A 27,090-nucleotide genomic window follows, 5' to 3' on the forward strand; every position below is an offset into this window, starting at 1 on the left:
GAATTTTATTTTTGAGCAAGCTTATCCTCAACTAAAATTAAATGTGTTATATATTTTGGAATCGATATTAGTTTGTGTGCTTATGATACTGATCCTTTACCTTAATAATACCTCTAATACCTGCTGTTCCCCAACCCACCTTTCCCAACTCACGGCACATATGAAAACACACTAACGAAAGTGGGATAAATGCCGTCTTCTCGCATTAACTGGCTATCTGACCACGTGACACTTGGCATGGAAGACTGTGAAAAATGTTGGTGATTTTTTGTGTTAAAGTTAAGTCCCCGGGCGGGCATAACGCTTAAGTAAAATGTTCGCAAATTAAATGAAAATCAGCGGAGGCAAAAAAATTGGCTCGTGACTGTCGTGCCGGAGCGGATGTCCAAATGGCTGGCCAACTGGACAGGTGATGCTGTTGAAAGCCGGTGGCTTATCGCACCCGTCGTCGCTGATCCCATATAAAAGTTAATTAGCGTGAGATTTGTGCTAGCGTTAGGCGGTTAACTTTGATTAAAGTCAATGCGGCGTCAAAACATGCTATAAAAACCAAAATCAACACAAACATCGCCAACATGGCTAACAAGCAAACACAAAAAGCACACGCACACCTAAGCGCAGTAAACATTTTCTTTTCGCTTTCTTTTGTTGAGAAAATTGCAATTTTTATTGCACAAAACCTGAGAAGGCACACAACCCCCATGGCATGAAATAGAAAGTCCGCATGGGCCAAGTGTAAGTCTGGTTCTAACGAAAACAAAAAAAGCAGCCCAGAAACGAATAAAACCGAAAGTTAAGTAGCCTCCCAGGCTTAACCCGCCAGAGTTTTTCGCACTGCAAGAATTTAGAACGCTCTTTGGGCGGTTTTATCGTTGCGGTAGGTTGTTGGATTTTTATATACTTTCTTCGAGAAATTTCACACGCATTTAAGCCGCAACGACTTCCATGAACCAAAGGCAGCTGGCCTCTTAGATTTCTGCGGTTGTTGTTTATTAAAATGCTATTCTTCTTTCAATTTTGTTGTTGTGGCTGGCTGTCTTTTGCTTTATTTGACTTAGACCCCACCGCAAAGTGGCACAGAAAAGCTGAAAAGCTGTGAAAAATCTGTTGGCCAACTTGGAAAAGTGCAGGGCGTGGCGACGCTGTCAACTCAAAAAGTAGCTACCAGCCAAAGGAAGCAGGCGAAGTTGCTACACTCAGATTTAACTATTTCCCAAGAAAAACAATACAATTTGAGAAAAGCTTTTAATTAAAAAAAAATACTTTGAAAGAAGTTTTGTATTATTTAATGAAAATAATTATTTGTTAATTTAATAAAAATATGTTTTACGCACACAAATCTACTGAAAACAATGCTTTATCATAAAGAAAATTTGCAATTGCTTTACAAACCCAAAAATCATTTATGGTGGTTTAATTGAGGTTAAATAAGCATATTGATCCTGATTATGTCATTATAAAAAAGGGGTAGGTAAAGGTACGTTGATATAGATCATTGAAATATTTTATGATTAAGAAAAAGGTTAACAGAATTTGTTAAGTGCACTTCGGCTGGCCTTGCCCGCGGTAAGTGTTTGGCACGCAGAGGAAGAAGACAATTGGAATTGTTTCACATGCACATGCGCAGCTCCGTTTGATATGGATATACGTGTCTGCCATGGCACATTGTACTGCGAAAAGTGCAGATGCAGTTACTCGTGGGCCATGGACGCGGATGTTTTCGGCTGCAGCTGCAGCTGGAGCACCCGCATAAAAAGATAAAAATCATATGGTGGGAAGCCCCAGGGCTCGCATAATGTCCCCGACTTGATGGACATTTTGACAGGTCGACTTAGCATGGAATACAAACAATGATGCACATTAGTCACATTGCACGGCGAGTGGCAATTGGAAAGGCGAGGAAAGGAATTCGAAACGAAAGTGTCCAACGAACACAACCGAGGGGATCATGAAAACGTGTCGAACAATTTTCAATTTATTTATGCTTAGAGGAAAAGTGATTTGTGTAGTGTTAGGAAGACATTTCTTGACATTGAGAAACGTGATATACAACAGCAATGAGCAAACGTATTCTAAATTCAATCCAAAGAGGAATGGAAACATTTAAAACCCTTGTGATAAACTTTGTGATAGCGGTCTTAATATTGAATGTGCACTTGCTTATTTGGTCTTTTGAAAATATCTTGCGAGCAATTTCAAGAAACCAATTTTAAATTTCTTATGCGGACGACGTAGAACGCCTTAGAATTTCTCACAAAAACCTAAAATTAAACTTTTTATCTTATCTAACAAATCATCTAAATGTATTATTTTTGCTCATATATTATTTCGCCCGTTATATATATTATTGCAAGCATTTAAATGGACACAATTTATATGACAATATAATATGTACAATATTTTCATCAGAATTTAAAGTACTGCCGCATTTTAGGTTCACTGCTTCTCGGGAAAATCCCATCAATTTCCGCTTGCTTTGGGACATTTATAACGGCTGCCCGGCGGCCAGTGAACCCAAACCGCTTTGGTTCTTCATTATTCATCGAATGATACCTGGGCGGAAACAAAGCTGTGTGCAAATAAATACTCATGCGCACCCAAAAGTGCTTAATGCAAATCGATGAACTGCCCCAGCAAAACCCTCAGTACATTTCCACAGACGTGGGCAGTGAAAGTGGCGTGAAAAAGAGGCGGCGCCGACGAAATCCATGTCTTAAGTGAGAGGCCCAGAAAAAAAAGCGGGTAGCTGGGCAGAGATACCAAATGCTGGGCCAGTGGCAAGTTGGCAGCAAGTAGCTGGCTTGGCTATTAGTGGGAAATGTTTGTGGCCGGCGGGCCATTAATTTGGCACTTTATTAGTCGAAAATCGCTTTCCGACCCTCTTGGTCCGACGCAGACTCCTTTTAATGTCCGCCTGCCACATAAACAGATCGCTAAGCGAAAGCCCAAAAAAACAAGAATCCAGAAAATGCATTTTCACTCAAGCTTCTTTTTGTTTTTGGCTAAAAAGTTTCGACTTTATAGCTATAATGCGGCACAGCTTTCCTTTCCCTGCGCCAAACGATGGTATGGCATCATATTCTATCAGATACAGATGCAAAGATAAGAAAATACATTTTTCTTTTAGCATTCAGCATTACATGTTTACCAATTTGCCCTTCTAGTCAATGGCCACGGGCTATTACTTGCCAACCAATCATAAGATGGTCCAACTGAATGGCCCTGAATATCCCATTGACACCCTCGCTGCCATTTGCGTTACATAAAAAATGGCCATAGGCCACCGTTTAGTAGCTGACAATGACTTTCTTTACGGCCAAAACTTGTTCTTGAATGGCGAAAACTGCCAAAAGCCAAATTGAAATTAAAGTGTCAACGGCAACGACAACGGCAGCCAGTTGCAGAAATGGTTAAATGCCAAAAAAGCGGACTCCTACCAAAAACCACTAATGCAACTAATATGTTTGGCCATAAACCACGAAAGCTATGGCTGAAAAAACAAGTCGCAACCCGTTGGAAATGCCTCGCTGCTGGGCACCTTGGTTCATTGAGGAGTACTGCTGCCAATGATCTTGGCGGCACTGGCGATGCCAATCTGTCTATTTTCTATCCAAACTGTAATTTATAATAATGAAATTTTAATATAAGTAATAATGTTATATAGTATATATACTAGTATATATTAAACAAAAACTCAAAGCTGTTAAGTTAGGTAAACTAACATAACACATTACCAGGTCACAAAATAATAAAACACATATAACAAAAGATAAAACGGCACTAAAAGCTTAATTTACTTGTGGATGTGGAAAACTCAAGTACCAGCACTGACGTACTCTTTTTCCCACCGCTGTGGAAAACCGAGTGGGAAAAAGAGCCAGCACGAGCTGGGGGCCCGAAGTCGCCGCAGTCGCCGACGATGAAGCCGAGGAAAATCAAATTGCGATCATCAGGCCGTCGAGCAAGCGCAGAAAGCAAAGAAAGAAAGAAAGGTCTATAAAAGAACAAAGCGCGACAAGGCTCGGCATCAGTTTGATTCGAGCCAGCAGCCAGAGCAAGTTGCTCCCAGTGACTCCAGGTGACAAGGATTTCTGACCGAAGGACTAAACAACCAAAACAAACCCACCCACACCCAACTGTGTGTGTAGCACCTGTCGCACGGTGCCGCGAGTGTTGTCGACGTCGTTAGTCGGGGGAAAAAAAGTGAAAAGTGACTTAGAATGATATTTAAGCAGTGGCCCTGGCAGGCCCTTATCAGCCTGCTCTGCGTGTTGTTCCTCGCCAGCAGTTGTGGGGCGGCCACCGAGCAGCTAAGCAGCCCATCCCAGCCCAGTCCCAGCCCATCCCAAAGCGCCGGGGCACGGACCCTTCTCCGGGTCTACGACGAATGCACCCGCGCCGAGGCCGGATTTGTGCCATGTCTGAAAAAGAAGGCCATATCATTCATCGACCGCCTGGCCCCCATCGATGCCATCAACGTGGCCGATGGCATCAAGCTGGTGCGCCTGGAAACAGCTCCACGTCCTCCGGCTGCGAGCGAGAACGAGCTGGAGTCCTCGTTGCCGCGCTCCGGGAGCGATCGGGATGCCAAGCTCACCAACATGCTGATTGAGCGGCTCAGCTACTTCTTCAACGGGCATTCCCTGCAGGTCAGCTTCCCCAAGCTCACGTCCGATGAGATTGGACGCGGACTAGAGGAAGGTAAGAAAAGTTTCCCTTGACAAAATATTCTCATACAACACATTGATCTTTAATATGAGGATTTTCGTGTAGGAATAGTTAGTGAATACTATTTTATCACTGTGAAGAAATAATCTAATAATAACGTGCTATTAATGCGAGATACGTTCTTTGTAGAAACTGCAGAAGTTCTATCAACATTTTTTGTTTTTTTTACACAAGTATTTTATTTTACCCTACTGGCTTAATAGGCAGTGATTACATTACATTACCGTACAATTAACCAACGACTTCTTGGGTAAACAAATCGATCCACCGCACAGCGCCAATCATCACTTTCTGCGCGCGGTTTAATTGCGGTTACCGCTAATACCCCAGTATTCATAGCGCGTAACAGTGACATAATTTGACTCTGGCTATGACTCTGGCCATATCGCCGTCATTTTCCAGGTGGTTATTAGAGCCGAGAGAGCCGTGATAGTAGTCCAAAGTGTGTGTTTATCTCAGCTGGCAGTGACATTCGCAACTGCATCGTCAGCAACCGCTGGCTGGCCCACTTCCTGGCTTATCATTCTGCATTGTATGTAAACAGGGTGAGTAAGCTGGCCTGGAGGAAGGCGGGTAGGACGGTAGGTCACATTGTACTGGCTCTGGGAAAATGCGCAATTGTTTTTATTTTTATTCGCCTCTTTTATAACGCGCTCACGAGAAAACTCGCAGAGCAACTCGAAACTGACCCAGAAACCCTAACAACGACATCAGCCAGTCGGTGGCGACAACGTCGAATATAAAATGTCATGCCAGAATTTCGTGTTGTCCAAAAACAGCCGAAAAACATGGCATGCAGTGTAGCTTTCTTACCACGAATCTAAGTCACTCTAGTTTTATTTTTCAAGCCTAAATGCATTCCAAAATTGTTAGAAAAAATCTCTAATTTTTGAAGCTAAGAATTATAAAAATTTATATCTATATAAATTTAAATATAAATTCAATACGAGGTATATTAAATTAAAATATTTACTATATCATATTGAAATTAAGGGCATATATGAATCAAAATTCCTGTACATAAATAATACAGATTTAAACTCCAAAATAAAAATTCAAATGCAATTACTTAACGATAATTCTAATATACACTCTCCCCAACTTTAGGACCAAGTATCTAAACCCCTAAAGGGCAGAGTAGGACGCTCTAAAAGCAAAAACTAAGCAATTTCTATATGACATGACCATGTCAAAAGCAATGAAAGTGGCGACCACGTTTCTCCGACGAGGCCACGAGAAACAACTCCTCGACTAGGAGGCCTGTGGCATTGGCATTGGCATTTCCATTTTGAATGCGGGCTGTCGTCAATTACAAATTTGACACAAGCACTTATGCAGTATCCACATCAAGATCGCAATGCAAGCGATTCAAAGAAAAGTGAACTTACTTTCACGCCTCATGAAGTTTTTCTTTTACTTTCAAATCATTGATCAAGATTTTTAATCGATGCGAGGAGCTAGAGTCAAGTTGGCCCACACTTTCTCAATGGCAACCATTTTTGGCTAATACTTGTTTGATCGTTAGAGCTGGTTATGATTTTCCGATCAACGATCTTTTGGGCAGCATTAGTCTCCATTTTTATTTTCATTTCCATTTCCATTTTTATGTCCATTTCCATGTCCATGGACGTGGCCATGTCGAAATGCAATTTTACCAGCCAGCCAGGAAAGTGAAATCTCCCGCAGTGTCCCTAATGAAGGCAGCAAAATGAAAGCCACACACGTTGCTAAAAATCGGAATGCCAGAGCCTCATTCAAAGGCGGCTGAGTTTTCCCTGGGAAAATATTCCCATACAGCCTCTGGTTAATTGAGCTGGCACTTTCACCGTTTTTTCCAAACTTGCAGGGATGCGATCCAACTATCATATAATCTTGGAAGATCTTCAGTGTGATTCGGTTACTCGAATTATTGTTTTGCTTGCATTTTCTATGGGCATTGCTTGAGAAATCTTTAAGAAGAGTGAATAGCTAAAAAATTAAATATTTTTTACCCTAGCTAAATATCTACTTTTATAGTATTGAAGAAAATTATTAAGGCTTTTTGCTTTAATTAAATATATGTAATGTAAATGAAATCCCAAATAAACGCTCTATATCTTTTGCAGGTCGTGGTAAAATGAAGAAGATGATGGGCATGATGATGATGGGCATGGCCATGAAGATGATGGGCATGATTCCGATTGCCATGGGAGCGCTCTACATACTGGCAGGCAAGGCACTGATCATCTCGAAGATCGCCCTGCTCCTGGCGGGCATAATCGGGCTGAAGAAGCTGATGTCCGGCAAGTCGTCAGGCGGCAGTTCCGGCTGGTCCTCCGGAGGCGGCGGCGGAGGCGGCGGTGGTTGGTCATCCGGAGGCGGTGGCGGTGGAGGCGGTGGCTGGGACCGTCGATCCCTGACCGAGGCTCAGGAGCTGGCCTACCGAGCCCACCACCAGGAGCAGGCGGGCCACGCCCAGAGCCACCCGCAGCTGCAGCATCCGCATCCGAAAGTTGCGGTGCCGCAAGTGAGCAAGTCGTAGGGCGGAAATCCAGAGATAGTGAAGAGCAGGAGGAGGAGTGACCCCAAGTGTTAGATAGCTGCATTTATCTTGTGGATAAATCACGGACGGCGGACGGATTGTAATTAGATACACACTCTTTTTGCACTTGCACTGCGGGGCAGAAAAGATGACTTGATGCACTTCCAACGGTTTACCGATGCACTGTGGCACCTATGGGTACATCGTATAAAATGTACCCAGAACGTGCGTTCCCACTGGGCACTGCGGACTTTTTATAATGATTAGTATTTGCTTTAATCGATTTCGTTTTGTTCTATGTATCGCTCTGTCCTGCTTTGTTCTTCCAGCCGCGTTTTACTGTTGCTGAACCCGGCCTCTATATCTTTTTTAACCTGTATCTATGTATCTGTGTATCTGTGTATCTGTAACTCACTGTGCATCAATTCCTATGGCTAACTGCACTTGCAATTTTCAATTACCTGTCGTACTTCCGCTTCTGTAGCCCGTTTCCAAGTCCAACTCACTCCACTGTCGCACTTTGATTAACTCAAGCCTGTCTAGCTGTACGTAGCCACTAAGTATAATAATTTATTTAACTTTATTATTTATTTACCAGCCTTAAGTGTGAATTGCATGTAAGCAGCAAAGTTTTCAAAAAACAGAAAAGAGCAAAAAAAAATGTATACAAATAAAATCACTGATACCAAGCGAAGGTCAGGGTTTCACTTGTGTTGAATGGGCGTGGGCGGTCCAGACTAAAGATACTCGGCCAATATCATAAACTTCCTGTAACCATTTCCCAGAGACTACTTCCGCTTGCCTTGGCCAAATTCCAATAAAACTTTTCCAGCTAGCTTTCATTTATTCCACTTGTAGTGTAGTAGTCCCAGGGTGTTTGTCCCTTATTCGGCAACCTTATAGCCCTCAGTTATTGCTCTGGACCAAACACACAAGGCAACGGATATGTAAGCGAAGAAGTAAGTTGGTCCACTGTTCAACTGTGTAAACATTTTCCAGGCCATGAACACAAGGAGGGACCTTTGTCTGTGCCAGTACCAGAACGAGAATTTCCCCTTGACTTTAATCATATTTGAACGCATCAGAAAATTTCTAGAAGGACCAATAATGAATTTCGCAACTTGAATCATCATCTAGTTAGTGGTGTTCTGCGTCGAGTAATGAATTGTGCTTGCATGTGAAAATCCGTGGGAGTAAATTAAGTTAGTTTAAGCTGTTGGCCAAATCAACATCAATTAAAGATTCAGCTTGTCACAGTATTTTTCTGCACCCGAAAGCTTATTAAAGCGTCCTTCATTGAAATTGCCCAACGGCTGGCAATATTGACAGTCCATTCCGCATTTTACATAACAAAGTTATACAAAAAGGCGATTAAATTACTACACAACTGTCTCACCTCCTATAACGACGCATTTTAAAATGTTTTTTTTACCAGGCAATGAAAAGAGAGAAGCAAACCCAGAATTTAATTTAAATGGATGAGTTCGATATTGAAACCTTATTAGTTTGTTCAAAGAATAAATTGTTACGTTTGTTCTTATAAGCACATAATTAAATTTTTCCTTTGATTTTAAGGTTTGTTTTCTTTATTACTACTAATACTTGTAAGGAAAGAGAATCTCGTTATTTTTTCTAAATCGGCAGTTTTTATATTTTGACAGTATGCTGAAAAATTTTACCAACTGTGCGTACCCTTTAATCTCACCCTGGAAGATAGCAAAAGGTTTTTGCTTTTATTTATACATATATTTTTTCATTCAAATTTAAAAATAAAAATTCCCTGTTTGCAGTTTTGAACTCGGAATATTATAAAATATATTAAATTAGCTGTTGTTAAGGCATATTATCAAATATACATATAGCTAAGACAATAAAACCGGAAATTTGCAATTAATTTATGTCCATAAAATTCATATAATAGCTGCGATTAAAGCTCAGCGTGTGCAGTATAATGGCTTTTTCTGAAGGTAAAATTAGCATGTCATTTAAATTAACACATCGAGCTTAAAAAGTCTGATTAAAAATTAGATTTCGTTCCAAAAACGATTTCAAAGCATACTGCCTTACACACATCATGGTAATTAGGGAATGTGTCTCTTACTAATATAGATCCATCTAAAAAATAGAAATAAGAATTGGTAGGTCTACAAGGTGAGAAGAAACGCTCTTTATTTATTTAAATAAGATTTACTTTTTACTAAGTTCGCCAAGCAGTCTGCCGATCATCTTAAACTAGTTTCGCTCATTTGGAAATAACTGGCAATAAAGAGATTCGGGTTTCTTGGCTATGAAATGTTGGGTGTTTTTTTTTCAGGTACATAAACGAGTTTATATCCGGACTATAGCTAAATGGAGAGTGGTTCATCTGCTCACTTTGTCTTCCACCATCCGGACTGACCACCGTAGCCACCGCCGTAACTACCTCCGTAACTACCTCCGTAGCTGCCGGAGTTCCAGCCACCTCCGGATCCAGAATCGGTTATCACCTTAATTATTTTAACAGTGCTGCCACCTCCGTATCCACCGCCATAGCCACCTCCGTAACCACCTCCATAGCCACCTCCATAGCCACCACCATAGCCGCCAGAGCTCCAGCCGCCTCCACCGTGTCCACCTCCGTATCCGCCACCATAGCCCCCGCCAGCTCCGGAATCGGTGATCACTTTAATGACCTTCACCGTGCTCTCGCCTCCATAGCCACCACCTCCGTAACCGCCTCCGTATCCACCACCGTATCCGCCACCACCACCGCCTCCCTTAAGCAGATTGAGGAGACCCGCGTTGGCGGTTGCCAGAGTGGCTGCCAGAGCCAGAAGACATACAAATACCTGGGGGATATCAGTTCGAGTTTAATCCTTTTAAGAATGATTTTCTCAGACACCACTTACTTTCATTGGGGACTGCGAACGCTCGAGAAGCACAAGTAGAACTAATGCCAAAAGCCAAATTTGCTTTGGATTTAAAGCTGCCTGACTGACCAAACCCCATCAAAGATGGCATAGTGAGCGGCTATATGTCGCACACGCTTCACTTCCCTGCATTAACAAGGTCTTTTGGCTCATTATAGTGACTCTGTCATTAAGCAAACACACTTGTGAAGCGCGCTGATAAAAGCCGGTATGGCCGGGAAGATTCCCGAAAAGAATTAATGAATTCCATTAAAACAGGGCGCAGGAAGAGTTTTGCGTTCAACTTGTTTTATGGCTAAGTTGACCGGGTTGCCTACAAGAATTCCCAATAGAATGCAAGCTACGGGCTACGATTCAAAATAATAATTTAAAAATCAAATAACTTGAAAGAATAAAGTGCAGATCATCATTAAAATCATATTACGATAATGTAATGTTAATTCATACACTTACAACTAATTAAATGTGCTAATAAAGATTTTTAGAAATGATGTATAACAACTTTAAATCAATTGAAATAAATAAATTTAAAATCATAAATAAGGTTGGAAGTGATAGGGAAATACAGAATATTATTCCAGTGTACAATCTGCAAAAATATGCAAGATTGTTTGTCTTAGTTGTTAGCTCATCATAATCACCAGCAGAAAAAACAGTCGAATGCAAATAAACCATAACAAAAAAGAAATGCTCTAAATGTCTTTAGCTCGATATACGTTTGATCATCTTTTGGCAGCATTCTCATAAATGAGGAAACCAAGCAACTTTAAATGAAATACGGGCTTTGGACGCCTGCGAACAATGAAAGAAATAAGCTGCAGTCACTCTCCATTATATTCCTAAGCCATCCGAATGGCGTCCTTTGTCCACTATCAATCATGGCTAGCCGTTAATGTCCAAGCTCTCAAGTCTCTCTCAAGCATTTCAATTGCCATCCGGCCTAAGTCACAATTTGCGCCTGCAAAATAGCCCACAAGCGCCCATTATCACATAGACTGTCTCACTTATTCAGTGCCATAATTCTATCTCATACATCATTCTGAGTGCGCTTAATGGAAAACAAAGCCCGAATGAAACTCGAATCGATATGTGGACTGCAGCCGGGCAGGGTATCAGATAGTCGGGGAACTCGACTATAGCGTTCTCTCTTGTTTATTTACTTAGATCTGCAGATAAATACATGTTACGGGTGGAAACGTATAACGTAATAATTCCATTTAAAGTACATATATATTTTCTTGATTAGTATTAAGAGCCTAGTCAAGATAGCCATGTCCTTACTATCTTTTCTTGAGTTTCCTCGCTTGCAATTTTTCCAAAATCCAACATTTTTTTACTCGCAACTGTCTTTTCAAGGCAAGCCCAAGAGTATGCTTTACAGAAAAGCTAAATATGTGAAAACTGATCAAAAGTAGGCCACGTTCTACGCCTTTTAGCTGGTAAAAGGGAAAGCAATACATCTTAGTGCCCATCATTCACTTGGGGAAGACTAAACGCACGGCGAGTTGCATGCCCCGCAGGCATTTGGTGGCAAGTTCAGAGAGACAATTAGCACGCACGGATCTGCAATTACGCGAATTTACCCGTTGGGTACACTTTCACAGGGCCGGAAACCTATATAGAATAGTGCAACAAGTGCAAGGCCACCAGTTGGACTTGTGGATTCAAAGGTGCAACAGGGAACTAATGTGGTGAAAAGTGAAAACTTCCGAAACCCGAAGCATTTAAAGCATTTTTTTTTTTTCTAATTAAAAAGACATGCCTCAATGGGCTCAGGAGCACGTGTTGTGCTCCCTGGACCGTTAATCTTCGATCTGCCGCCAATGAGACCCCCGCTCCTCATCAGTGAAAATTTACATAAGTGGGAACTGGGAAGTGGCCGGTGGTCGGTTCCCTCCACCCAATCCGGTTACGCCTGACGGATTACCATTCTGCATGTGTACACTTCAAAAAGTGATTCAGATACTTTAAAATAAATCAAATATTTGCACTTCTTGAATAATAAATAAGGTAAGCAAATATTACCTTAAGAAAATGCCGAGTAAACTAATATTAATAGTAATAAAATTAAGAAAGACTCACTGCGATTTCTGATCAGTTTAAAGTTTAAGAAGTTGATTATGTTACAAAAAAAATACCCGGTTTCTCATAGCTTAATATGTTGTTTGATTTTAATTTTAATTGAACCCTTTTTATACTGCCCCATTTTTCTTCGTGTGTTTCAGGTAAAAGTCTTGATTGTGAAAATCTATCTGGGGGATCAACTGGGCGCCTGACCGCAAGCAAAAGCCACAGCATTTTTCGGCGAAAGGCCGTAAAATCGGTCGACCAGAGAGCGCCATAAATTGTCGAATGGCCGTAGAATTTGGTCTGCAAAGATCTCGGAACACTCACCTCCGCACAGTTCAATTCTTGACGGCGTGTGGAGTGCGTGTGTTAAGTGAAGAATCCGCAGAAAAATTGAATCAAATATGTGGCAGCGACAGGTGTTAGTGCTCAGCATTTGCGGGCTCATAAGAATGGAGGTGGCGAGGTGCAGCGTTAGTCGCTATAATGGTGCTACTTCCGCCCGCAACCAGAGCCCGCAGCTAAAGGTGGAGATGAATGCTTGGCAGCCATTCACTCAGCACAACAATTGGCTTATCCTCCACGCGACCGCACCCAGTTCCATGCAGCCGGAGCAGACTGGCATCCGGGAAAGGCGAAAGGAACCGGAACGACTTCCTGTCAATTTCTACGCCTACAACCATCGCTATAACGAGAGCTCCCCATCGCCGGGCGGAAATTACAAACCGAATCCTTCCAACGATCCATCCAGCTATGTCCTGGCCATCAGCCAACAGATGCGGCGGGGCCAACTCCTACGCCAGCTGCCGAAAGCGGATGAAGTCGAGCCGGAAGTTCACAAGGTGGCTGTAACTTTAACCCAGCCAACCCAGGTTAATGCTGATGACGATAATAATCACGATGATGGAAACAGAATCCTTCCCGTGGGACCAGGAGATGCCGAACAGGCGTCGCTCCGGGATATTGATTCCTATTTGGCGCCTTTTGAACGAGCCCTGGTGAAAGTTAGCGAATTCTGCGACGCCCTGAGAAGCGCGATTAGCGACGGGGAAGGTGGGTAAACCTACTGAAAACTTAATTAAATATGGTGCAAAATTAGAAAATTATTCGAATTTTTATTCCCAAATTGGACTGCACAAACTTTAAAATGAACTAAACAAAATGGAATTATTTTCCTAACGAATTCAGAAAATAGAAAATAAATAGTTGTCGAAACGTTAAAAGAATTTTGAAAATCCAATTTTATCTTACTTTATCAGAACAGCTTTCATATTCAAAGATTATTTTCAAATTTAAATTTTTAATTTTTTTTTATTTCTCGTAGATCAGTGTTGAAATTTCTCCTTTGCACTTCCACTAGCTTTGTAACGAATATCAAATAGTCGAGGAGCTCGAGCATTCTTCAAAAAAATTATAGTCAAACTTAAGGGTTTTTCAGAACATTAACATTAGACCGTTTTCTCTGGGCTAAGTACTCATAAATATTTTCCTCCTTCCCGGTTGATTCTTGATTATTTTCCAAACCCCCGTGCGGTCATGCTAGGGACAAGCGACCATTACCTCAGGGCGCCTGCAACTGACCATCTAATTACGTGGCTAACTAGTGTTTCCGCTCCTCCAATCGCAGATCAGACGGGTTCAAATAAATTGGATGCCGCCGCAGGAGAATCAGCAGCAGCAGGTGCCGCACATCCAGCAGGTGCAACTTCAAAGGAGCTGATGTTTCAAGGTCGCTCTCAACGTCTGGCATCGGCGGAATCCGAGGGCCGCAAGCTCAAGAAGCTAAAGAAGAAGATCCAGAAGCTCTTTTTCCCCCTGCTGATTGCCTACAAGCTCAAGTTCCTCACCCTCATCCCGGTCCTCATCGGCGGACTCACTCTGCTCGTGGGCACCACGGGCCTCGCCGGCTTCTTCTTCGCTCTCTTTACGGCCGTAATGAGCCTAAAGAGCTCCGGAGGTGGCGGCCATGCCAGCAAGTCGCTCGTCTTGAAAAAGCTCAGATGAGTGCCGTGTTAAAGCACATTCAGATTAACTATTTTTCCAGAGTTTGTTCACTTTGATTTGACCCGTCGGTGGCTACAAATAATTGATGTCGCCGCTTTTCAGCGATAGCAACGACTCGCCCTCAAGTGAAATGAAATATATAGTGTATATAACAGCATAGTCACCAAATTGCGAATTTTAAATGCTCAGACGTCTTGGTAAATATGTGTTGGCATACATTTTAAAGAGTGCGTCTTAAACTATTTTTACACACCAATACCTATAGAAACTAAATTTGCGATTGACGCACCTATTTATAAATTAAGCTTCATCTTAATTATTATAAGAATTCAATATTATTAATTACTTTTTCATAATATTCAGTACGTGCTTAAATTATTCTCATGAAAATGTGGTACAAAGTCTACAAATTAAAATAAAGTTAATTGTATGAGTACACATATTATTAAATAGCAGCGGCATTCCAGCTAGCAAATATCGGAAGACTCATTAAAGGGGTTTCTTAATTTTCTAAGTGTAACTTTAAGAGGCAACCGGATGCCAAATAAAAGTAGCGCTTACCCCCGAGCGCCGATACATTCCGCAGACACTTTGCAGTTGCTGAAGTCAGGGTTTTGGGCATGAAAAGTGACGACAGCAAACGCGTTAACGAATGTCGACTGCTGACTGCGATTAGTTCCAAAGCACGCGTTTGCATTTGGATGTCTGTGGACGCCCCCTGAATACTATATATACTACTATATAGTAGAGCTTGCACATAGGGCCAGAGTTACACGTGTGCGGGCCAGCCAGATAAGTCCATTTGTCTCGTCTGGGCCGCGCCTAATTCAGTTTGGACATTATTCAATTGCCCGGCCAACCTGTACTGTGTACTTCCATCTAATCAACTTATGTAATTGCAAACGCTGTCATCGCTGCCACCCTAATATTGGTGAAATTTAATTAATCCTAATACATTACATTATATACAGTGCAGGACATAAGCCACGGGGCGTAGTCGAAAATATACATAAACACGAGCTAACGAAAAGCCTTTAAATGGAATCCAAAATATTCTCAGGGTCGTCCTTGTTAATGGCAATGTTATTAAAGTATTTTCAATATCATTTTCAATTAGTGTGCTCTAGACAAACTAATTTGATTGCATTTTGAGGCAGCGGTAGGTTCATTTTAAATTGAGATATTAAGTTCAATTAATAAGGCAAAACGTTATAATTAAAGAATTCATAAAATAATTTTTTTATTATACATATGTTAATCTCTTTTAATGCAACTAAGTTAAAATGAATTTCTGCGTTTCCAACTGGTTTTCCCCCAAAATGATTTTCCGTGCACCAACAGCATAGAAATGGAAAGACTTTGCTGCCACACAAAAAAAGAGCAAGTGAACCGAAGCGGACCGAGAAAATGCTTTCCGACGATAATAAAGAGTTTTTACTTGCTGATGGTCGGAGCAATTGACCCCCGACAAGAGTAGTGCACACAACCCAGTAACAAGCACAGTAAACACAGTTACAGTGAAACGTCGGCGGTGAGCCATGTATTAAGGCAGGGAAAATTTAATATGTCCGTTCACGCTCAAGTAAAACTGAGTCGGCGGAGCAAAACAGAATCAGCGAAACCAATGTAGAACACTTGGAAAAACCCAGAATCAGAAATCAGATGTAAATTATTAAGCTCTACATTTAATTTCATTGCAAGGAACATCAACATATGAAAGCGATTTCTTAATATTTTTTTTTTTAATAATTAAAGTGGTTTAAACGTAAGAAACAGTACCCTTAATACACTTGTTGCACTGTATCTATTACTAAAAGCTTATTAAATGTTATGGCCTGGGCACTAGACTTGAATGGAGTATATTTAACAATAATATATAATAAATATATATCGAATGTTAAGGTCTTTCCATTTATAAATACAATCTCACATTATAGAAATTTTCGCCAATTTAGGACTTTCTTTGCGTGTAATAGCGTAGCGGTGCAGAGTGGCCATCAATTGGCCAAGAATATACAGATACCCAATTGAATCCAAATGCAGCGGACTGCAACGAAAAGAGTGCCCCAGTAGTAGACTGCAATGGGTGCCCACTTTTGTTCAGTCTTTTGAGAACGGTGCAACGGTGTAAACATGTTCACGACTTCGATCTCAATTGCCGTTCTTCACTTGCTCCTGCTGGTGTCCTTCGGAGGAGCGCACACCCTTCCGCCGGTGGTGCAGATGGGTGGTGCAATCGTGGCCGCCGTCGAGCAGGATGCCGAGCAGGAAGCCGCCGCCGAGGAGCGGCAGCGGGTCGAGCGACAGTGGCTATCGATGGCCGAAACACAATTGCACAGCCTGATAAGAGACGACTTGAGTCCAGATGCGGTAAACAAGATGCTGGAGACGTGGTCTACCGAAGGTGGGTAAAAGTCAATGTCCACAAACATATACAAAAAGTTCTTGCTAAGTGCAACTTAAAATTTAAAGACCTACGATATCAATATTTTAGATACTGCTCTCGTGCAATTTTATATTAATCTTTGTTTATATATCTCGTATATCATAAACCCAATACCATTTCTATAAGGAACAGAAGGTTGATATTATGATCTATCCTAACTGTAATTGTAATATATCTCTTTCCTTTTTCAACGTTCAAATTTTAGGAGTATGCGAATTTGTTTATTTAACAATTTATGATTTTTATTTGATTGTCTTACGATTTTTATATCGCAGGTCGCGGTAAGCAGAAAAAGCAAAAAAAGCTCAAGAAAATGGTATATCCGATTCTAGCTGCTGTAGCCATTGCCAAAATGGTTTTGCTACCCTTGGTCCTCAAATGGCTGACGGCGCTTTCGACCTCATCGTTTGTCATGGGCAAAATCGCATTGGTCACATCCGGTGTTTTGGCTCTGAAATGGATTTTGGCTGGAGGACATGCACGCGATCGTCTGGAGATAGTTCACTCTCATACACCACTCGTTAAAGGATTACACGGCAGTGATTTGTCCTCAAGTGGAAGCAGTTGGATACCTATTCGACAGCCCTTTATACCTTTGGTATCCAAAGACCATAACCTTGACAATCTTTATAAGCCATTTTTATAGGTTAGTTTGAAACAAAAGTGAAAAGTTATTGAAAGTATTGCAAAACTGAATGCCTGTAAAATGTTGCACAAGTAAAAGGCGAGACCGCAGCTCTTGGTTAATAAGAATAAATGTAAATAGCAAATGTTAATGCAGCGTTAATTTGAAATCATTACATTTTGACCAAACATCAGTTTTCCGGTCAACACTTTGCCAATAGACAAACAGGGCCACGTAACTCCCAACTTCATCAACGATTAATTAGCACATGACTCGCCCGACTTTGACGACGTTACGTATCCGACCCGTTGACGATTTCAGCCGTGTACCCGCAACGCAAAAATTAACAGCACCGCGTTTCCGTAATGTATAAAACGGTTTATTGCGCATGCGCACCGTCGGCCAGCCCTCAAATCCCATCAAAACCCAAACCATCGACCAGTGCCCAGCCAGTCAGTCCCTAAGCCAGCAATGTCGAAGCTTTGACTGCGGCACTTCCGCAAATGCCTGTTGCAATAAACGCCGACAATCGACGGAGGGACTTATGTAAAGAGCACGACCGAAATCCAAAGTCAACAAACTGGTTGACACAAATCAATCATCGGGCTGCAGCCAGTGCAGCAAAGAGCCACGATTCACGACTTTGGTGGCATAAAGTCGTCGACTGCACGAGTAAAAGATAATATAATGACAACTGAAGCTTTAAAAACACAACAATACAAAAGTACGCAATATATTTAACTGTATAGAAAAACGAGCAAGAACGCTATAGACGAGTTCTTATAATATCAATACACACTACTCCCATGGTCTATTCGCCTGGGAAAATAACAATGTTCTTCTGGGCAAGAATATTTATGCCTTATTGGGTCGGAAGCGGCTACTTCTACCTAGTCACCTTTAAAAAAATATCAAAATTTAAATTTTGTGATTATGCTAGCTTTACTGAACAAAAACATTGGATACTTATTATACCCTAAATGAAGTAAGAAATATCATTAAAGTCCTATTTTCAAGGCTGTTTATTTGACCCGTAAAACTAATTTCTAAAAGCGTTCAAAAATGTTCACATTATTCTCATACATCTCCAATAGTTTTTATAATGGTTTCAAAATAATCTTTCAAAGGATAAATTTATTATCAACTAGTTAAAACAGAAACAGGCCATAAATGCTGAGCAAAAAAGAGGATCCCAATATCATTATGAGCAAAGGCGTCATGGTTGCCTGAATTGATTTCAACAGCCTACGCAAATTGCACCTCTGTTACCGCGCCCCAAGTGAAAGTTGTAGGGCGCCAAAAGCAAATAGACAATTGCAAGTGTGGCAGGGGCGCCCCATAGATACATCAGCAGTTGGAAGTTGGAAGACATGAGATACAAGGCAGCAGATACGCGACCCAGGTATGCGCATGCCTGTCGCGTATCTAAAGATCGATCAACAACGGGGCGTATCTTTCTTTCTAAGTGAGACGTTGAAAGTGAAGTTGAGACCGGAGAGCTTGTCAATTAAACTTGGGGAAAAACGGTGGCGTAGGGGAAGACGAAGGGAAAGCATCGGGCGGCCTTTGTCATCGCATCTCTACCTTGGCTATTAACAACATTCTCAGCTTCGCTGACTGCGCAATGTTTGCGGCTCTCACGGGATTACTTAACCAGGCCATTTAGCATAGACACCGCTTCGTATTTGTTGTCTGCGCATTTGTGTCATCAATTTCACTTTCTTTTGGCCCAGCCAGATGGGTTAAACAAAGCGCTGATACTTAGGCCTGAGCCCGGACTAAAAGTGATCCCACAGGCGCACTTTGTCATATTCTGTAGCCGGCAAAAATGGAAAAAAAGGGAAGGTTCGGGAAGCCGGAATTTAAAATACCCTTGTGGCCTTAAATTATTTATTTATTTTACCAGAGTTATGTTTAAGTCACTTTTTTGTTTGAAAGCTAAGTTCATCTTGTCATAAACAAAAACAAGTAAACTGAACAATTTAAAAAATTGTTTTAGATGTTCAATCATGTGATGAGCTTGACTACCCCTTACAAGTGTATAAATTATATATGTATATAAAAGTCGCCTTCCCAAAATGGCCTTCGTGGCAGTGAATTGAATTTGTTTTGCCTTTGAAACGGAGTGTGCCCGCAGGAAATGGCTATGAATTTTTTAAATGAAAATAGCATAACTAGCACCGAACCAAAGAAAACTTTGAGATACCAAAAAAATTGTTTATGTTCATATATATATATATATATATATATATACATATCCGCTCAATGCATGGAAAACGCTTTATGTTGGCGTTGCACTTTCTCAGCGGAGCGACAATGACAGCAACGAGTACGCACAATATTGACATTTCATATTTGCGCAAATGAAAAGAAAATCAATTTCACCTGACGGCATTTCAGCGTTTAACCCAAAAAGCTTAAAAAGACATAATTTGGTTGAGGTACGGATACTTTTGTGTTTGCAGATGGGAATGAATTATGTGTTTGCGGCGGATGACGAAATTATTGTGACTGGGTTTGGTAAAGATACAAATCCCTAATTTAAGAATTGGGAATCTAGGGTATAAGCTTTTTAAATAAACCAGATTCAGAATCAATGATATACTGTCAAGCAATTTATAAAAACATTAACATTTATATTGTAGGAGGCGATTCAAATGCGGCCGTTCTCTCTTCTTGTCACAAACGAAGTGTTCTTTATTTCTTCGTTCCGTTCCTTCTTAGCCTATTACATGTATGTATTGGTGTGTCAGTTGCTGATCGTGCGAACGGGACGCACAAAGTAGTGTCCGTAAGCACGATCTTAACATTAGCGTAAAATTGTACTTAAAACTAAGAGTATGTATATCTAGGACTGTATGTACAATCACTGTGTGTATGTTACGGTAGTGTGCCTGCTTGCTACAATCGGCCATCCTGACCGGAGAGCTCCTGATCTCTACAAACATGTTAACTTTTACTTTTGTTTATCCATGGGCGCATATTTGCTACTGCCCAAACTCCCTTGTATGGAAGTCTAGACTGTTGAAAACCTTCAACGTCCTCCACGACATACCTATCGTTACGCAAAACTTTTGTTATTCTATATGGACCTTTGAACTTGGGGATTAATTTTTTGGATACGCCTATATGCGAGTCGAAATTCTTGATCATCACCAAATCTTCTTTTTCATACTTATAAGGATCTTTCCTTTTCGAGTCTGTTCGTAACTTGTTGTATTCTTGCAATTTATTGATGTTTTTGCCAGCATTTTCTCTAATTTTCTCAAAATTTATGTCATCATTTGTTTTATTTATTTCTTCTAACCTTTCTTTTAAACTATCTATAACTCTGCCTTTTTGAGATACTCCAAACAGAACTTTACTTGGATGTTGGTTAATTGATCTTTGCATTGTATTATTTAACGCATATTCGACCATTTCTAAAACAGTGTCCCAATGCAGTCCTTTGTCTGGTTCAGTTAACTTAGCTATAATGGGACCTATGCTTCTGTTCACCCTTTCGACCTGACCATTAGCCTGTGGAGAACCGGTAGCTATCTTTATGTGTTTTATTTCACTTTCTTTCAAGAAATCTTGAAATTCCCCAGAGGTAAAACATGTCCCGCGGTCCGAAATAATACATTTTGGCCTACTGTAAGCCCTAAAATAGTCCTTTAATGCAACTATTGCTTCCTTTGATTTTGTTGTTTTTGCAGGATATAGTCTTACGAACTTTGTAAACGCGTCTATAATCACTAATATGTGTTTGTTCGACCTACTTTTATCAACAGGACCATAATGGTCTATATGTACTACATCAAATGGAATATTTACTTTGGGAATGTTGTGAAGGAATCCCTCTTCTTTTCCAGACTTTTCAGAATAAGCTATACACTTCAAACAATTGCTAATGTGTATCTTGCATTTCTCTCTAACTTTGGGAAACCAATAGCTTTTTGAAATAACTTCTACCATTTTGTCTATTCCAACGTGTCCTAATTGATCATGATAATTAAACAACACGTGGCTTTCCATTTCGTTCGGTACATAGAATAAGAGAACTTCCTTATCCTTCTTTCGATAAACTATTCCATTACGCATTTCGTAACCTTTGAGTTCTGATTGTTGTAGCTGTTTAGCTATCGTTTTGATCTTCTCGTCTCTGCTTTGACAAATAATTAAATTTTCCTCAAAAGAGTTACAATCAATTGTTAGTATGTTTGTATTTCTACTTAGTGCATCTACGTGCTGCATGCGCTTACCGGACCTATGTTCTAAGATGTAATCATAATCTTGTAGAAACAGCGCCCACCTGGCTATTCTTGGACTTAAATCTTTTTTATTTAATGCTAGAGTAAAAGCACTACAATCTGTGACTATTTTGAACTCAATTCCTTGAAGATAAATCCTAAAACGTTGCAAAGAGTAAATCACCGCGAGGGTTTCTAATTCGAAACTGTGGTACTTTGCTTCAACATCAGTCGTTCGTTTTGAAAAGTAAAATACTGGATGAAACTTATTGTCTTTCTTTTTCTGCATAAGAATAGAACCGAACCCTAAAGCGCTAGCGTCGCAATGTAGTTCTGTTGGATCTGTAGGGCTGTACAATGCTAAAATAGGAGCTTCTAGAAGATTTCTTTTTAATGTTTCGAAACAATCTAACTCTGTCGCACCGAAATCGAATTTTCTATCTTTTCGTACAAGATCGTATAAAGGTTTTGCCTTTGTTGAAAAATCTTTTACAAATCGTCTAAAGTAGGAGCACAACCCCAGAAAACTCTGAACTTCATGAGTTTTTGTCGGCATTGGAAAATCTCTTACTGCTTGCATGCCTTTTGAATCTGGTTTAATACCATCACCTGATATTACATATCCTAAGTACTTTATTTCACTTTGAAGGAATTCGCATTTGTCTATTCTTAATTCCAGTTTGTTATCTACTAATCGCTTAAACACTTCTGTTAGTATTTCTATATGGCTTTTACTATCTTTTGTTGCTATCAAAATATCGTCCATGTAAATGAGGACCTTGTCCTCTTTTACCAAATCTGCGAAAATTCTATTTACAAATCTCTGAAAAACTGCGGGGGCATTTCGTAAGCCGAACGGCATTCTGAGCCATTCGTACTGTCCCATAGGTGTAGTGAACGCGGTGTATTTAATTGAGTCCTCGTGCATATGCACGTGAAAGAACCCGTTTCTAAGATCTAATTTGGTGAAAATTACTTTTTCAGAAAGTTTATCAATAAGGTCGTCTATCAATGGAGTAGGGTAGTTGTCTTTTAGCATGTTTTTGTTGAGAGTTCGATAGTCAACGCACATTCTTAATTCTCCTGACTTTTTCTTAACTAGAACAATTGGTGATGCATATTCTGACTCGCTTGCACGTATAATCCCGTCTTTTAAGTAATCGTCTAATAAATTCTGAACTTGACTTTTTTCTGCATATGATAATCGCCTTGGAGGATAATTGAATGGTTTTGTGTTGTCAAAATTAAGTTTCATTTCCCATTTTACTGCTGGGATTTCTGGACGTTTCGCATTCACATAAAGTTTATCAAATACGTCTATTAATCTGTTTCTTAGATTCGATTCACACTTCTCGTTAATATTTAACTGACTGCATTCTATTGGATCGGGGTATTCAATTGATAGTATTTCTAATCCGTCACAAGGACTACTTGTTTTGCTCTCATTTCCATTATTTATATTAATTGAACACTTATTTCCATAATTTTTGACATTAGCCACGTCATTTTCAGATTTTCTATCATTTAAACCATTATCTTCAGAATTTTCATTATTTAAAACAGCATTTCCGGAATTTGAATCATAATTTTCACAATATCTATCGTTTGCAATAAAATTTTCAACATTTCTATCATTTGAACGATCATTTTCACAATGTCTATCATTTGCAATAAAATTTTCAAAGTTTCTATCATTTAAACAATCATTTTCGCAATGTCTATCATTTGAACTATCTTTTTCCCTAACAATCTTAAAATTACTAATTTTCATAAAATCTCTTCCCAAAACTGTTCCATATGCCATCGATCTGTCTGTCACAATTAGTAACTCAAAATTTAGAATTTCTTTATTGATAATAACGAAACATGATATTTTTCCAATTATATCTAAAGGGCTACCGTTTAAGCCAAAATAATTTTTAAGAATCTTTCCATTTAACGTAATATCTTCCTTTTTCAAAATTTTTTCGACGTATGACTTCTTTATGAAACTAATTGGACTTCCAGAATCGATTAGGCATTCTAAAAACAGGCATTCATTAGGTTTTGAACTAAAATAAATCTTAAACGGTCTTACATATTCGTTGTCGGATACGAACTTCCTCTCAGTGCAGTTGTACACCAGATGATCCTTACTGCCACATGCGTAGCAGGCTCCATACTCGCGCTTGGGCTTGCGGCAGTCGGCGGCGAAATGCCCAACAGCATTGCAATTGAAGCACCTTTTTGGAGGCGCCGAACCAGGTTCCTTATCGAACGAAACCTTAACACGTCCAGCCGGAGAAAGTAGCGGTTTACGTAACGAGACCTTGGCAAATGCGTGCAACATCTGCGCAGACGAATTAAAACAGTGCATGTGTGCCTGTTGTCGTAGAAGGGAGTCGGGAATCCCTTCAATGATGTTGTCGATTAGCTCCTCATCGTCTATTCGAATCTGTGTAGCCAACAGCGTTTTTTCTTTGAAGTATGTGGAGAAATCTTCCGACGGTTTCCACTTGCGCTCTTGAAACTTGCGTCGAGATATTATTTTGCTCTCCTTACCGTGGAAAGCTTCACCAAGTTGAAATAGAAGTTCTTGAACCGGCAAAGTCAGCAAACGTTCCGAAGAGTGCAACCAAATTTGAGCATGGTCCTTTAATTTGGACATCACTAGCATGCGAATTACATCGTCGCTTAGCTTAAACATTTTTGAGACCGCGTTGAGCTGGGCGACCCATGTGCTAACATTGAGTTTGTTGTTAGAAGCACCGTCGAATATCGGAATCATTTCCTTGGCCATTGCTAGCAATGTTTGTTTATTTACAAATGCTTCCTCCGATCTGGCATCTCCGCCAGCGACTTCTTGATCTTGAGTGGCATCCTTGTGTTGATTTGGTTTGGCAACACTGCTTCGAATTAGTGGGGTAGCCTTGTTATGACCCGATGTGGCAGCGCTGTTTTGATCCGATGTGGCAGCGTTATGGCGTCGAGCAGATTCCAATTTCAACATTTCGTTTTCCAATTGGAGCAGCCTTAGTTGACGCTGCATGGCGTCGAACTGCGTAGAAACTTCTGGAAAATGTTCCTCGCGTGCCAACTCCGAATCGCGATGATTGGTAGATGTTGAGGGCCTGGCGTCGTCATGAACATTCATGCTTTCAGCATTGGTGCAGTGTTCGCTGCTTGGCGGCACCACTCCAGCGGCGGCGTCCTCGATCATGCTCCTTGGGCTTTCCATGTCGACCTCTGGTGCTGACTCTCCGACGATTTCGTGCTCCAAATCATTGTTAGCGATTTCGCCTTCTAATTCGCCAATCACCGGGCAAACTCCTCGGGCTTCTGGGGGCACACCGTTCAATCGCGCCGCAAGCGTGGCCTTGTTACCGCTTTTCTGCATGCTGAGCTTTTCACACCAATTGCGCAGTTCTGCTGCTGTATAATCGTCCGCACCGATGGTTTCCATTTGATTATATTTAAAGATATTGTTTTTACTTTGCTTCGTAGGTTGAGTTTTTTGTGAAAAAAAAAAAAAAAAATTCACAGTAATCCCACTTCTGAATTTGTAGGAGGCGATTCAAATGCGGCCGTTCTCTCTTCTTGTCACAAACGAAGTGTTCTTTATTTCTTCGTTCCGTTCCTTCTTAGCCTATTACATGTATGTATTGGTGTGTCAGTTGCTGATCGTGCGAACGGGACGCACAAAGTAGTGTCCGTAAGCACGATCTTAACATTAGCGTAAAATTGTACTTAAAACTAAGAGTATGTATATCTAGGACTGTATGTACAATCACTGTGTGTATGTTACGGTAGTGTGCCTGCTTGCTACAATATTTTAAAACATTTTAAGCAGGCGGAAGGTTCAAGTTCGATTAGCTTCACTCCCCGACTAAGTAAAAAAGTATTAAAGCAAATGCTCCTTTTTGTACGTATTTGTTGGATGCTAGGACTATAGATAGGCTTTCAATTTATTTCTATTTTAAATTCCATCAAATCATTGGAAGAATGTTTTTGATTTCAGGGTTTACAGCTTAAATTCCGACTCGATCGAAATAAATTTCTATCTCTTACCCAATATAAGCTCCCACTGCGTAGGAATTCCAGTAATGCCGCTGGCATTCCGATGGCTGGATATTCGACGAAAACGCACGCATGTGGGTCAGTAGAACGTTCGCAGCCCAAAAATATAAAAACGAGCCTGCAAAGCCTCGAAATTCGACGCAAATCGAGCAGGCTAATTTGAAAAGCAAACACACTTGGGCCAAAGAGAGCTCGACGGATAGCCACACCCACATGGCCCGAGTGGGAGGAAAGCGGCTATCGATTTATGGCAACTTGTTGCCGGCTAATTGAGCGACGTCCAGCAACAAATCACAAACCGAAAAGCGCACAAATAAAACGGAGCTAATTGACTTTGTGTAAATAATAAATGTCCAACAGGCTGCTGTCAGAAACGCATTAAATGGAGGGTACGGTTTCCGAAAAATATATAATTACACTGAATAAATATATTATATAAAAGAATGCATTTTATTTGTAATATTTAGTAATTGGAATTTAAAAATACCATACACAACTTTAACACTTACTACTTCGGATAGACGTTTTATCTTATCCCAAAATTGTTTGTTTGTAATGGTTAGCTATGAACAAAATGGTAAATTATATTAAATTTCTTTATGATTAACAAAAATCCTTTACAAATGTTGAAACTTTTTTTTATGTGCAACACTGACAGTTCTTGGTGGCAGAAACCAAAAAGCCGCAACGAGGAAAAGAGAAATTGTTTATTGATTGGCATTTAGAAATTTTGTTTGACTTGACAGTTAGGCGGGTAATAAAACCCCGACACGTTATTGGCTGCGCGTTGGAGGTCCCCAGGCGTTTATCCGCCGATTCATCCGGTTTAGCAGTGAGCACTGCAGATTGCAAAATTTTGGTTATACGCCGAAATTACATAACTTTCACTCACGAAAACGCTGACGATGACGATGACGCGAATCGTATAAATGAATGAAGGCGAAAAAGTGGATCGCGTATGAGCCAAGGCAATGGCATGTGGTTTTAGCATCATCTTCATCATTATGAATGAAATGCCGCAATGCAATCGGACTCTGCGAAACTATGCAAATTGACGCAGCAGGTGAATCATGGGGCGAAATATGCCCAATAAGGCATGCCTAGCACACTTTCTTTTTTCGGGCCGCTTTTGGCCGTTTTACGCGGCTAAAACAATAACCGAAAATAAAGGCGTGTCACTCATACGCAGCGTGTGACAAGCCGACGCCCGCGGCTGGTTTGCCGAGCAACAATCAGCCGGCAATAACAATAAGCAAGACAACAACAAAAACAACAGCAAAAACCAAAAGCACTAGCAACAAAAACACGGCAACAACATTGAGGGCAGGCCACATTTAGTGTCGCATTTCGTTGTAATATAAATGAAAGTGAGTGAGGCCGTTGTTTCCCCTCATGCTGAATGAACTGCCTTTAATAAGCTGCTGCGGGATAATAAAAATACAAATTTTGTTGCTGCCAAAAATTGAAGTTGTTTCGATTTTATAGAGATCTTTTGTCGGAAA

General features: G+C 40.6%; 5 protein-coding genes across 6 annotated transcripts; 3 read left to right on the forward strand and 2 right to left on the reverse strand.

Moving 5' to 3' along the window:
• Positions 1-1,675: 1,675 nt before the first annotated feature.
• Positions 1,676-7,939, forward strand: LOC6537583. The gene is made up of 3 exons (XM_002098093.3): positions 1,676-3,066; positions 3,128-4,701; positions 6,834-7,939. Exons 2-3 carry the CDS (start codon positions 4,221-4,223, stop codon positions 7,247-7,249), a joined length of 897 nt encoding a protein of 298 aa, XP_002098129.1. The 5' UTR covers positions 1,676-3,066; positions 3,128-4,220; the 3' UTR covers positions 7,250-7,939.
• Positions 7,940-9,455: 1,516 nt separating this feature from the next.
• Positions 9,456-10,240, reverse strand: LOC6537584 (ctenidin-1). The gene is made up of 2 exons (XM_002098094.3): positions 10,138-10,240; positions 9,456-10,077 (listed from the first exon to the last, which is right to left on the reverse strand). The coding sequence occupies exons 1-2, from the start codon at positions 10,141-10,143 to the stop codon at positions 9,619-9,621; spliced, it is 465 nt and encodes a 154-aa protein (XP_002098130.3). The 5' UTR covers positions 10,144-10,240; the 3' UTR covers positions 9,456-9,618.
• Positions 10,241-12,389: 2,149 nt separating this feature from the next.
• On the forward strand, positions 12,390-14,397 carry LOC6537585. Its single transcript, XM_002098095.3, has 2 exons — positions 12,390-13,278; positions 13,853-14,397. Exons 1-2 carry the CDS (start codon positions 12,630-12,632, stop codon positions 14,227-14,229), a joined length of 1,026 nt encoding a protein of 341 aa, XP_002098131.2. The 5' UTR covers positions 12,390-12,629; the 3' UTR covers positions 14,230-14,397.
• A 1,818-nt stretch (positions 14,398-16,215) lies between these two features.
• Positions 16,216-17,451, forward strand: LOC6537586. 2 transcript variants are annotated; one of them, XM_039375706.2, is made up of 3 exons: positions 16,216-16,633; positions 16,951-16,956; positions 17,017-17,451. In XM_039375706.2, exons 1-3 carry the CDS (start codon positions 16,363-16,365, stop codon positions 17,319-17,321), a joined length of 582 nt encoding a protein of 193 aa, XP_039231640.1. In that variant the 5' UTR covers positions 16,216-16,362; the 3' UTR covers positions 17,322-17,451. The 2 variants fall into 2 exon arrangements, with proteins under 2 accessions (XP_039231640.1, XP_002098132.1); XM_002098096.4 differs by having other exon boundaries at positions 16,309-16,633; positions 16,951-17,451.
• Positions 17,452-23,353: 5,902 nt separating this feature from the next.
• LOC120321792 lies at positions 23,354-25,348 on the reverse strand. The gene is made up of 2 exons (XM_039375705.2): positions 23,610-25,348; positions 23,354-23,554 (listed from the first exon to the last, which is right to left on the reverse strand). Exons 1-2 carry the CDS (start codon positions 24,972-24,974, stop codon positions 23,546-23,548), a joined length of 1,374 nt encoding a protein of 457 aa, XP_039231639.1. The 5' UTR covers positions 24,975-25,348; the 3' UTR covers positions 23,354-23,545.
• Between the last annotated feature and the right edge of the window lie 1,742 nt (positions 25,349-27,090).

This window comes from Drosophila yakuba, chromosome 3R, assembly GCF_016746365.2.
Source record: "Drosophila yakuba strain Tai18E2 chromosome 3R, Prin_Dyak_Tai18E2_2.1, whole genome shotgun sequence".
NCBI lineage: Eukaryota > Metazoa > Arthropoda > Insecta > Diptera > Drosophilidae > Drosophila > Drosophila yakuba.

Coding starts and splice junctions, on each gene's coding strand:
- LOC6537583 (XM_002098093.3), top strand. CDS start 4,221: ATGATATTTAAGCAGTGGCCCTGGCAGGCCCTTATCAGCCTGCTCTGC. Junction 4,702..6,833: donor TGGACGCGGACTAGAGGAAG/GTAAGAAAAGTT, acceptor TATCTTTTGCAG/GTCGTGGTAAAATGAAGAAG.
- LOC6537585 (XM_002098095.3), top strand. CDS start 12,630: ATGTGGCAGCGACAGGTGTTAGTGCTCAGCATTTGCGGGCTCATAAGA. Junction 13,279..13,852: donor CGCGATTAGCGACGGGGAAG/GTGGGTAAACCT, acceptor CTCCAATCGCAG/ATCAGACGGGTTCAAATAAA.
- LOC6537586 (XM_002098096.4), top strand. CDS start 16,363: ATGTTCACGACTTCGATCTCAATTGCCGTTCTTCACTTGCTCCTGCTG. Junction 16,634..16,950: donor GGAGACGTGGTCTACCGAAG/GTGGGTAAAAGT, acceptor TTTATATCGCAG/GTCGCGGTAAGCAGAAAAAG.
- LOC120321792 (XM_039375705.2), bottom strand. CDS start 24,974: ATGGAAACCATCGGTGCGGACGATTATACAGCAGCAGAACTGCGCAAT.